Source organism: Ornithodoros turicata, chromosome 5, assembly GCF_037126465.1.
Source record: "Ornithodoros turicata isolate Travis chromosome 5, ASM3712646v1, whole genome shotgun sequence".
Taxonomy (NCBI): Eukaryota; Metazoa; Arthropoda; class Arachnida; order Ixodida; family Argasidae; genus Ornithodoros; species Ornithodoros turicata.
Genome location: NC_088205.1, coordinates 22,826,258 through 22,839,052, shown reverse-complemented (window position 1 = coordinate 22,839,052; position 12,795 = coordinate 22,826,258). Strand labels below are relative to the sequence as shown.

The 12,795-nt window shown below is 48.1% G+C and overlaps 1 protein-coding gene across 1 annotated transcript; it reads left to right on the top strand.

The window, feature by feature from the left end:
* Nucleotides 1-7,892: 7,892 nt before the first annotated feature.
* LOC135395632 (uncharacterized protein K02A2.6-like) lies at nt 7,893-12,077 on the top strand. Its single transcript, XM_064626730.1, has one exon. It carries the CDS (start codon nt 7,893-7,895, stop codon nt 12,075-12,077), a length of 4,185 nt encoding a protein of 1,394 aa, XP_064482800.1.
* Nucleotides 12,078-12,795: the final 718 nt, after the last annotated feature.

The window sequence follows — 12,795 nt, the reverse complement described above, 5'->3', positions numbered from 1 at the left end:
TGGTAAATTCTTTTTTGAGACGTGAAGTTACTAACATGTTAATGTTGAAATATCCCCCTATAGTATGAGAGTGTATTTTCCATCGTTAATGAACGCAAATAACGTTTCAAGGGCATTCATAAGTGGGACTATATCCCTTTGTGGTGGGCTGTATACCACACAGAACAAACATTTACGACTTCGTAACGTTAAGATTTCGTAGTCTGCAGTTACAGTGGAGAACTGAGGCATCATTTCACAATTGTGGTCTCTACCAGCAAGGATAGCTACGCCACCTCCCCGTTTACCTTCCCCATTCGAGTAAATATGATCGTACCCCGGGCGGGTAAAATACTCGTGCGTATCCTGGCACCATGTTTCCGATAGCATCAGTACATCAATTTTGACCGACAGTTCAGAAATAAATATCTCAAGCTCATCAAATTTATTACTCAATGATTGCACATTCAGATGCACACATTTCAAGGTATGTGACTCCTGCAACTATAAATACCGTAACTATTACCATAAATACTGTAAGATGGCATCTGGGTGGCATAGGAACATGGCATCTGGAATTACAGAAATAATGATGATTATAACAACAAATCAGCAAGTGACAATAACATTCATTTGTTAGATTATCATGGCGATTATAATATTCGAAATTTCTCGAAGACTGCATCTTTTAGGCATCTTCTGTTCGGCCCCACAATCAGATTCGCAAAGGAAAACAGCGTCTCCACAAGTGCCGATGAACAGAGGCTTGTACTAAATTTGACGAGGGTGCTTCGTACAACAAGGTAATTGGGTAGTCGCAACGGTTATCCGCAACAGCAGCGAAAAACTCATCCACACTCTAAAATCGGTACCTTATAACGTACCTTATATCGAGCTGTACCTGGTAAATATCAGGTACATCAGTGCTTTTCCGCAGTTGCTTTAAGAGGTACTGGGCTAGACAAAGGATCTTGCTTTGTATGTATGAGGTACAAGCATATTTATGGGGTACACGGTAAGTTTATGAGGTACCGTGACTTGTACCGTATAAAGCAGTACCTCTTGCGCAAAATCTTAGTGTGCTTCCCGCTGCTTTCAGCACTTCTTGCGTTCAAGTAACGCCCCAAAGGGTTCGATGCAGTCAAATAATGCATGTACATCGCACGGACTCGGAGATGAAGATTAGCTGTTGATTTACAACTATGATTGTTTCATTCACGGCAGATGATAAAACGTTTCCTGTCTATGTCGTCAGCTAAAGAGCCTCAACCGTGGTACTTTTGTTTAAATTGTCTGCGTTTGTTTCAAGTATATTATACGAACACAGGCTAGACAGTGAGCAAGGAAAATGCCGTTCTGTAAATGTGATGTGTATTGCTTATTGGGTATTTACAATGACAGAATAGGGGGGGAGGGAGATTGAACTCTCTCCGTGTGTTCGTGAAGGAGGCAGGTTTTCTTTTGGCCAACATTAAAATTAAAAGTAAAAGAACATTCCGGAGCAGATAAGCTGTCGATGAACCGATAATTCACACCTTCCAGTGGCTTCATGAGGTCAGGCGGGTCAGTTTCTTATTTTTTGTTTATCTTGCCTCATATCTGAGAAACATAGAAACATATGTGGAAACACAGGGATACGTGGATCCCTCGGTCCTGTTGTCTTTGACATCCTGCAAGCTTATACGAAGGCGACCATTGCAGGGCGCACGGTAGTATTGCAGTGGATCCCCGGACATGTCGGTATCAGCGGCAACGAAGAAGCAGACAGAGCCGCATTGAGCGCCCATCAGCACGCAGCTTTTTCCACGATCATGATGTCGTCGGGCGACCGAAGACACCTCCTCTCGACACTCACCAGTCCCAAGATGCAGGCTCAGTGGGAACACGACATAGCTCACTCCCTTCTCTCTGATGTAGACCCCACGCTTTCTCTCGTCCTTCCTTCACGACTACCGCGCCCCTTAACTGCTCTCTTGCACCGCATGAGGCTCAACGTTGCCTTTACACCTGCCTTTCAACACCGTCTCGGCTCCACCTCGTCTTCCCTCTGCCCCACTTGTGGAGTACACGGCGACCTCAGCCACGTCATCCTGGCTTGTGGGCAATACCACCACGAGCGTGCACTAATGGAACTCTCTATGCAACGCATTGACAAGCGGCCGTTCAACCTAGCGAAGATTCTCGGTCCGTGGTCGAACGCTGCCCACCAGACGCAGGGCCTTCGACTTCTGGCGGAGTACTTGTGCTCCACCAGTCTGGCGACGGCTCTTTGAAAGCCCCCATCATCATCCCTTCATCCTCTCCCTACGCGAAATAGGGCAGTGTACCGCCTCAGCGGTGGTGAATCGCCCACCCCGTCACCATCCAATGTATGTGTGTGTGTATGTGTGTGTGTGCTGTGTGATGGGTTCCCGATGGTGCCTTTGGGGCACTAATTTTTGTACACGTTTCTCGTTATCGTCACGCAGCACGAGAGCACATAAAATGATTACATTTACGATACAGGTGCTACCCTTCCGCTGCATTTGATGATGATGATGATGATGATGATTGAAAAAAAAAAGAGGATTGTAGCCCTCATCACGAGGGCCGGCTACCCCAGATCACCTAAGGAAAGGAATGCCAGACACATCCACCCACACCCACTGGAGATGTCGCGAAGCGGCGACGAACGCCACAGACAGGGTCATGGCCCGTCTAACAGCATGGTGTCCCTTAAAAACTGTGTAACGGCTCGCAAAGCTGGCAGTTGAGTGCTCGGTGACCATGGGCCCAGCACCTTCTGCACTCCGAAGGGTCGATTGTCAACCCAGCCTAACGCGGCTACAAGTCTGTCACGACACTCAGAGTATCTTGGGCACGTAACTATAATATGTTCGACGTCTTCGATTGAGCCACAGACTGGACAATTAGGAGAGTCCGCCTTCCCAAGCCTGTACAGGAGTCTTGCACTGTATGGTACATTGAGCCGGAGCCTGTGAAACAATGACGTAAGCTGCCGTGGCATGGATGTTGGGAGGACCAGGGCTAGTTCGGGGTCAATCCGGTGCAGAAGGGAAGATCCAGCCTCGCCACAAAACCATTGATCTTTTGACAGCTTATGGCTCAGAGACTTTAGGGCACTCTTGGCGTCCGCCTTCGTGAAGTAAACAGTGCGGAATGTACTATTTCCATGTGCTTTCCCAGCGTTGTGATCGGCCGCATCATGACCGATGATCCCACAGTGGCCAGGTATCCACCGGAAAATCACGTCATGGCCAGCGATCACTGCTTTTTGGTGCGCTACTAGTATGTCATTCAGTACAGGAGCTGAGAGGTGGTGTGTACCCGGTGTACCGCTGCATTTTATCCCTCTTGTTTGCACTGAGTAATTAAAACAGCTACCGAACTTGTGATATGCGTGTCATCCATTCACGATGTTACAACCAGAAATAAACAGTACTGTTTTGATGGTTCTATTTCGTTGATTGATGCTGCCTTTCAGTGTGTCGTGGATATCGTTACGGGAATGCGGTACACACCTGCTGCATCATTCATAATATAGACTAGTAATTACACCACTCGTATTATTCGAAGAATGGGTGTATATGTTAGTGTCTAGTGTATATATAAGCGTCTACGTATATCTACGTACCTTATGCATATCTAATCTCGTAGCTATGTACAAAAGTTTATAGTTAGTGTATAGTTATTGTGTTGCATGCGTTGTATTGGAGTAGAGGCAGTCCCAGCAGCGCAACTAGCAAATCGAAGGTGTTACTAAATGTTCTTATAACAGACAATGGCTTACGATCACCCTTGTGTGTTTCTAATGTGCGAGGACGAGCAGCTTGGCAGCCTCACCCACACTCTTAAAATAGATGGTGGTCGTGGCGGCGATATCGACTTGCCGTTCTTGGCCTCACTGAACCGAACGACGTCACGACTGTAGCAGAGATGAGATGAGATTATATATCAGATGTAGAGATGATGACAGGAAATGTGGAGAGGGATAATAGGGGACAGATAGGGTCGCCGTTGCTGGCCACACGCGAGCGACAGAAAAAACAGATCTTCACTGCATAGCACGTTAGCCAACCAAAGCCACGAACAACATCGTTCTGCCCCCCGACTTGTTAAACCAGAGTTCGAGGTAACTCGTTACCGTAACTAAGTTCCTTTTTTTGGTAACTTGTAGCTTAACTCGGTACTTTTGCGCCATGGTAACTTTCAAAGGAACTCGTTTCTTTTTCGGGTAACTTTGCCAAAGTAACTTAAGTTAAGTTCCAAGTTTAACTCGCTTTTCACTCACGTCCGCACATTTTCTTGCTGTCTCTCCCGTTCCTTCATTGCATTTTTTTGCCATGAAACGTGATATTCAATCAATGACAGTATTTTATTCAGGAATGGTGAACCGCTGCAATTGAAATGAAGCTGAACCATTGTGCACCCACAGGGAGTACGATGCAAAGTGTTCGAATAGACCTCTACCAGAGAAACATCATCATGGCATTGGTAGACAAACTGAAACCGAAACAAATCGGAAGGAGAGGGCTGGGTTCCACGAACGGGCACTTCTTCTCTGCCTTCCATTGAAAGAAAAGCAGAACCGAGGGTCGCGTCACTTTAAGGGACCATATCGTAATCCCCTCAAGACCGTGGTTTTCGGGCGCGACCTTGTTCACCTCTAGCTTCGAGCGTAGTTCAATTCTACCAAATTTGTGGCGCTGTCGAACACTATGACGTCATCTGTTTACAAACAGGGAGAGGTCTATTGTTGGACATAAACGAAAATGATCAAAGCATGTTGCACTCCTCCGCAGGTAACTCAAGGTCTAACCCAACTGCTCATGCGCGCTGCGCCTGCGTAATGCTAGCCCAGTAAACCAGAAATATCCCTGGTACGTCCCACAAAGGTCGCACACGTCGCATATGTCTGCCACGTCTATGCGACGTTACCTGTACGTCCACAATGGGACTTCGAAAAGTGTCTTACTTTCTATATCCCTGGGACATCTGATAGATGTAAAAAGAAAGGAGCAAGCGCGCGTTATTTTTCGGAGCGCATTTAGGACACGTGACCTTTAGTGGCGTGGCGATCGCTCCCCTGGGGGCTTAATAGCTTCGCACGTTCAGCTTAACGACACTAGACAGCTGAACGAGTCGTCCAGGCTAACTTTATCCATGCTTTGATGTGGTCACAATCTGTGCTCCTCGTGAAGTTTCTCCTTTGTGGCTATTGAGCACGTTACGGGCTCTCACGTGTTGTGATGTCACCGCCCTGAGCGAAGAGCAGATGAGGTGATATTGATGGAATGGGCCCGCAGTTGTCGGCCTCACGGAGGTGAGCAACGTCACGACTGGAACCCTGGGGAATGTGCGTCCTGGGCCAACTTCTAAGGAACTGGGAAAGGAAGGGAGCAAAGAGCAGGCTGCCAGCGAGGCTGCATTTTCTCCGACAGTTTTATTTGCTCCGATAGCTTGCACCCTCTTGCACTCATACATGCTCGTTCCGTTCCAATGTGCGTTCTCATGCTCGTTCTTCTTCTTCCCGTCTCATCACTTGGCTTAGTCGTGTAAAAATAATGAACAAAAAGAGCATGCCACTGTATGTACAATCGTCTAGCAATAAACAAAAATTGTATATCATATTCCTGCCACGACGATGATGTCGGGTGAGAATGGTGTTAAGTAGGACACGAGAAGTAGTGTGTGCTGAGTTCTAGGGCACATGGGAGTCCGATGCCAGAAAGGGAAGAAGTAGTGTATCAGTAGTATCAAAAGCAGAAACAGGAGGAGGCAGCCCTTTCTCCTCAGCGTAAACACTTATGTCATTACCTCTATGTAATTTTTTCCTCCATCCATGGAAGTACAACGCGCAGCCTTACTGTCAGGCTAGTAGTATAGGGGCGGGTCCAGTGCACGACACGTATTTGCTCCTGGGCCGATTTCGCCCCTGGACAGCATAGGTCGCCGAATTTATTCATGATGGCCTTCACCGACTTCATTCACCATCACCTCATAGAGAATGATGTGATGTTGAATGAAGGGCATGATGTGATGTGAAGTTGATGTTGAAGTTGAATGAAGGGCTATGGTGGGATTTGAAGTTGAAGTCCGCGTGATGGGTTTTGAAGTTGAAGTCAGTGTGGTGGGATTTGAAGTTGAAGTCAGCATGATTGGTTTTGAAGTTGAAGTCAGCGTGTGTGGGTTTGGAAGTCAAAGTCAGTGTGTTGGTTTTTTGAAGTCAGCGCGATGTTTTTTACGGGCAAGTCAGCGGGATGGGTTTTGAAGCTGAAGTCTGCGCGATAGATTGACGGATAGCGTGAAGATGACGGATAGATTTCGAAGTCCTCATAATAGGTTTTGAAGCCGACAATGTTTAGGCGATGTCTGACCTTCACGTGTCGTGACAGTTACTTGTGCGAACGCGTGCGGAGTGAATGGCAAACGTGTATTGGAGTGCACCGAGCGAACATAAACGCTTCGCGTTTCGTGTCTGCTGTGGGCGTATGGGCCTGACACTGCAGACGCCTGGCGGACTTCCTCCCCCCCCTTGTTGTGTACCGGCGGTCGCAGGGAGGGAAAGTGTTTGGAACGCGTTACCCTCTGGCATAGTGGGGCGCGGAGGGCAATGTCATGTAACCGGGGGCAATTGTATGTTGCGAATGTGAGCGGTAGATTAGATCGAGATGCCATTTGGCGTTCTGCGGTCACGCGGTCTAAGCGTTGCGGTTGTTCTGCTCTACTCATTTGCTCGCCTACAGCTATAATGTGCGTATATATGTATATTGGATGGGTTTGGATTTGAGCCTCCGCCTTCGGTCGCGTAGCGCGTTTTACTAGGCGACAGTAGGTTGCTGTCGTGCTGCTGAAGTGTGTTTTATTAGGCTTATTTTGTGTCTTCTTAGATTGCTTATTTTTCTTTTGTGTGATTGGGATCCACATAGGACAAGATCGGGCTGGCATTGTTTTTGTGGACGTCTTTTGCTTTAAATGTAATAGACAGAGGTCACTATAGGTCTCTTATTTATCTGAGGTGCATAGGTCATGTTTTGGGGAATTATGTGTTCGGCATGCATGTAGCATCCATCGGACACAAGTGTTCCATCAGAGCACGCAGCTGATATTTCTTAGATATTCATCGCCAATAAAGTACATTTCAGCAGAGGCGGGGAAGTTAATTACCACCCAAAAGTTGCTAGTTACGAGTTACGTCATTAAGCTAAATATGTAAAGAAGTTACAATCTTCAAGTTATCAAAATGAAATTAAGTGAGAAATGAAAGTTCTTGCTACAATGCCGAAATTAAGTTGGGAGCGGAGTTCTGAATATACCTTGTCAATTGGGCACAAAGTGATAATTGGAATTCCAAGTTCTGCGAGTTCTCATTTTCCGGGCACATTTCATAGAACCTTGCCAGTGGCCTTATCACCTTCCCCGTAAAAAAATGCACTCCACGCACTCCAAACGAACGCTCTGCTGCGACCTAACTCAGAAGCACGCCGGAATTGCGTTTTCGTACATCCAGTACATCGCGCTGCAACAAGGCGGAGCAGACAGGCTGCTGGCGCCGCGCATGTGCAAGAGGCGGGGTCACTGTCGTCGGATTTTTCAGCAGCAAAATAAAAAGAAAGGAGCCCGCGTTGTGCGTTCTGCCTGCTTGGACGAGAAGCGAAATAGAAATTTCTAACTTTGCTCATGATACTTTTGCGAAGTTACGTCAAAAAGTGACTAACACTACATGTGGTGTCGCGCAGAGACCATAGCGCGCGAGTGTAGGAAGCACCATGAGGATCGCTATGAATAAAGGATTCTGGAATGGGATGTCTGGCTGAGCGGACACAACATTTTGGCGACGTCGGGGAGAACCTACCTTCTGCGAGATGTTTTTGGATTGAGGACTCATTCGCCAACGTTACTTTCTAGACGTCATGAACTGCCCCGGACTTCCTGCGGTGCCGCCGTTTCTTGAGCGACCAGGCAAGCCTCCCGTTCCATGGAGTCAATGGCGGCGGATGTTCGATAATTATATGCTTGCCATCGACGGAATATCCTACAGGCCTGATCGTCAAAAGGCAATGCTCCTTCATGCTCTTGGGACAGAGGGACAAAGAATTTTCTACACGTTGTCAGTTCCTGCCGTACCGTCGGAACAAAGCAGCGGAGACTCCACCACAGCCACGGTAAATGTGTATAAAGAAGCTTTGGCAACACTTGAAAAGCGGTATGCCGAGAGTTATAACGTTATGGTGGAGCGCAGGAAATTCCGTCAGCGTTCTCAGCTGCCGGACGAAAGTATCGAGGAATACGTGACTGCTCTTCGAGGTCTCGCCATTACCTGCAATTACGGGACCATGCTTGACGAAACGCTACGGGACCAACTTGTGGACAAGGCCCTCCTACCCCAAGTACGCGAGCGACTTCTACTGGAAGGATCAACACTTACTTTGGAAAGGGCTACACAGATCGCGAGTCATGTTGAGCAGAGCCGCAAGGAAGCCCAGCGGATCTTGCAGGAGAACACAGCTGCGGTTGAAAAAGTGTTCAAGAAGCCGTTCAAGAGATCAGCTGGCAAGCCCGCAACTCCCAAGCCCCAAGCTCAAGGGAAGAATGCAACTACTTGCTTTCGTTGTGGTTCACCGTACCATCTGGCGAACTCGCAGGAATGCAAAGCCAGGTACAAAGAATGTTTCAAGTGCAAGAAAATTGGGCATTTCGGAGCCGTATGCAGAGGTGCAAAAAAGCAGCAACGCGGTGCCACTCGCGAAGTCGTAACTGAAGGCGCACACCACGAGGATTACCCGTCCAGGACAGAACCTGCAATACTATTGGAAGTGCAATCATCTGCGAAAAAGGCTATCCACATTACAGCAGAAGCCGGTGGAAAGGACGTCACGTTTTTAATAGACACGGGTTCGTCAGTTTCCATAATTTCGTCGGTTGTGTATCAGTCCACATACGCCGAGAAGTTCACCCTGCAGCCTGCGTCAATCGAACTTCACGACTATTCGAGGAAAGAGATCCCAGTGCGAGGGTGCGTCATCCTACCTGTCAAGTACAAGACACGTAGCGCGACCCTTCTCTTTTACGTCGTACATCATGGAACGACACTATTGGGGCTCGACGCAGTTGCTGCGCTAGACTTGCGGATTGACGGGGCACTCTTACAGTGCCTGGAGACAGCAGTTACAACCGGTGCCAGCGAGCGAATAGCAAAGTGCGAGTTTGCGAACCTGTTTTCACCGGAGCTGGGCCTAGCCAAAGGCTACGAACACAAAGTCAAAGTACGGACAGACGTGCAGCCTACAACTACTAAACTCCGAAGGCTACCCCTACAGATACGTGACGATGTGTCTAAAGAACTAAAGAAACTGCTGGATATGGGCGTCATTGAGGCTATTGATGCATCGCCCTGGGTATCGCCACTTGTCGTGGCCAAGAAAAAGGATGGTCGGATCAGGCTATGCGTAGATCTGCGGGCACCAAACAAAGCTGTCGTGCCAGATTGCTACCCATTGCCGAATATGGAAGAGCTGCTGAACAAGTTATCCGGTGCAAAGATATTTTCCAAGTTGGACTTAACAGCAGCATACCACCAGCTCGTACTGGCCGAAGAGAGTAGAGATCTCACTGCGTTTATAACGCACGAAGGTCTATTCCGGTACAAGAGATTGTGCTTCGGGCTGGCCTCCGCGCCATCTGCATTTCAGAAGCTTTTGGCTAATGTGCTGAAAGGATGTACAGGGGCGTTACACTATCTGGACGATATCATCATATTTGGGAAGAATGAAGAAGAGCATGAACAGAATCTACGTTCAGTTTTGCAACGGATCTCCGATGCAGGGTTACGGTTAAATCACAAGTGCGTTTTTGGCGTCAGCGAGCTCTCTTTTATCGGTCACACAGTAAAGGAAGGAAAACTGTTTCCACTCGACACCAACGTCAAAGCTATTTTAGAAGCCCCAGCACCATCAGATTTACGTACACTGAGGTCATTTCTGGGAATGAGTGGCCACTACGCCAAATTCATAAAGAATTATGCAGATGTGGTGGAACCTCTGCGTGAACTGCTGCGAGGTGCAGACGCTTTCCACTGGAATCCACGAGCTCAAGCAAGTTTTGAGAAGGTTAAAAGACACATCTCCACATGTTCAGCCCTCAGCATGTTCGAGCCAGCATTACCTGTTACCGTCACTACCGACGCATCCGCTTATGGGCTTGGTGCTGTTTTGCGTCAGCGGGATGGCAGCATTTTCCGCACGGTATCCTTCGCATCCCGGGCGTTAACTCCCCAGGAACGGAAATACTCAGCTGGAGAAAGAGAGGCCCTCGCATGCATTTGGGCAGTTGAACACTGGCATGTATACCTTTGGGGTCGTCCGTTCACATTAGAGACTGATCACCAAGCCCTTCAGACGTTGTTAAGCACTCAGGGCACCGGACACCGACCGCTTCGAATATCACGATGGGTCTCACGGCTTCTGAGTTACAATTTCACTGTCGTCTACAAAAAAGGGAAAGATCACGAGATTGCAGACGCGTTGTCGCGACTGCCACTTCCATATCATGCACAGGAGCCGTTCGAAGACGACGTGGTGTGCATCGTCACAGAATGCATCTCAAAGGAGCAGCTCCAGCGTGAGACAACTTCCGACTCAGTAATGCAGGACGTTCTGCGCTACATACGAACAGAATGGCCTTCGAAAGCGGCTCTTCGAGACAACGCTGTGCCGTTCTTCAAGGTTCGCACGGAGCTGTCAGAAGTTGATGGACTGCTGCTGCGAGGGGATAGGATTGTTGTGCCACCTGCGTTAGTGTCAAGGGTAATTGGTCTGGCGCATGAGGCACATCCGGGCATAGTGCGTACAAAGCAGCGCTTGCGTCAACTGTACTGGTGGCCTGCGATGGACAGCAACGTCGAAACTGCTATCCGGGGCTGCGACATATGCCAAACAGCGGACAAGTCCGCGAAGACGGCACCTGCTCCACTCACTCCTGTGAAACTTCCAGAGGAACCTTGGGAAAAAGTCAGCATGGACGTTGTTGGTCCTTTTGAAAAGGCCCCACAGAACTGCCGGTACATGATCACCTTGATAGACTACCATAGTCGGTGGCCCGAAGTGTGCTTTTCGAATACAGTCACAACTTCAACTGTTATCGGGTTTCTGCGCCAAATCTTCAGCAGGGAAGGTCATCCCGTTGAAATTGTGACTGATAACGGCTGCCAATTCATTTCCCACGAGTTTCGTGCTTTTCTCCAAGAACGAGGAATTCGCCACATACGCTCCTCAGTCTACCATCCACAAGGAAATGGTATGATCGAGAGGTTCAACAAGGTACTAAAAAGTTTCGTTCAAGTGGCACAGTTAGAGAACCGTCCAATCAAAGAGGCCGTACTGGAATACATCGGGGTGTATCGTGCTACACCTCACGCGTCAACGGGACTAGCCCCAGCTTTTCTGTTACATGGAAGAGACATACGAACACGACTAAATACCATCGGTTTTCCAACACGAAAATTTTTGACCGAGCCAGCATCGGAAATTAGTCGCCTCCGAGAGAGAATTGAGAAGAAACAAGCCCGTCTTAAAGCTTACATTGATGAGAAAAGAAGCGCAAAGCAACAACACCTCGAACCAGGGGACTTTGTGCGTGTCAAGCTTCCTGGACACATCTACAAAGGTCAACTCCGGTACTCCGAACCGAGGAAGATCATCAAAAAACGGAGCAACAATTCGTTCCTTCTAGACGATAACAGAATTTGGAACAGCAGCAAGCTTTCTAAGGTTCCGAAAGAAGCGTTGCCAAGACTACTCCGAAGGCCTACTTCCGGATCGGATGCAACACCAGTGGCTATGTACTGGAACGTACCTTCGGATGAAACTCCTCACCAGACTTCTCCAGACCCCAGTTGGCCGGATGACAACGGATCTGGATCCGGGGCCGCCACAGCCCAGTCCAGGCAAGCTGACGACGAACCTGCTCAAAACTCTGCCACCACGAGCGGAACGACTCAGCAAACGAAGACTGACAAGGTGGACGTTCCTGCTCAGGAAGTGCAGCTTAGACGTAGCTCAAGAACGAGGAAGCGACCTCAACGTTTGGGTTTTTGTTGAATGGGTTTATTGTGTGTGTTATCGTTGTTTTTGTCGCGAGGGGGAAATGTGGTGTCGCGCAGAGACCATAGCGCGCGAGTGTAGGAAGCACCATGAGGATCGCTATGAATAAAGGATTCTGGAATGGGATGTCTGGCTGAGCGGACACAACACTACACTCAAGTGATTATGATGAGAGGTTGTTTCAAATATCAAATAAAAACAGGTAAGAGTGGGAATTGTTGTAAACTGTGTCGACATATATTTATTTACAGATTGTGAGAGAGGAAAAGAAACTGTTTCACGGACTGTAAGTTGGTGGTCTTCCGAGCTTCTTGCAGTCTTCACTTCAATTTGCGCCTCACATTCTGAATGTATTACATGTGTCCAAACGCCTCGGTCGTTAAGAATTCACTTAGTGTTCGTCCGTATATACCCTCCTCGGAGGAAAAAGAATGCAATGGGTTACACTTCTCCTAGGAGAGATTCTCAGTTTTTGGCGTCAGTGATTTATCGAGACCATGATACATCCCTGTGACACCCCCCACCCAAAAGAAAAAAGTTTTGCGACACCCCCTGCAAAAAAGGGGGCTTGCCGTTTCAGCTGTAATGATATGTCGGTAATTATACGTGTAAAGCTGTTATCACGTAGCTGTAATAATGACCACGCCCCCTGCTTGGGATTCCGGATAAACCACTGAAGTGGTGTATTGCATGAAAGAATTAGAGTAAAAACATA

Coding starts and splice junctions, on each gene's coding strand:
- LOC135395632 (XM_064626730.1), top strand. CDS start 7,893: ATGAACTGCCCCGGACTTCCTGCGGTGCCGCCGTTTCTTGAGCGACCA.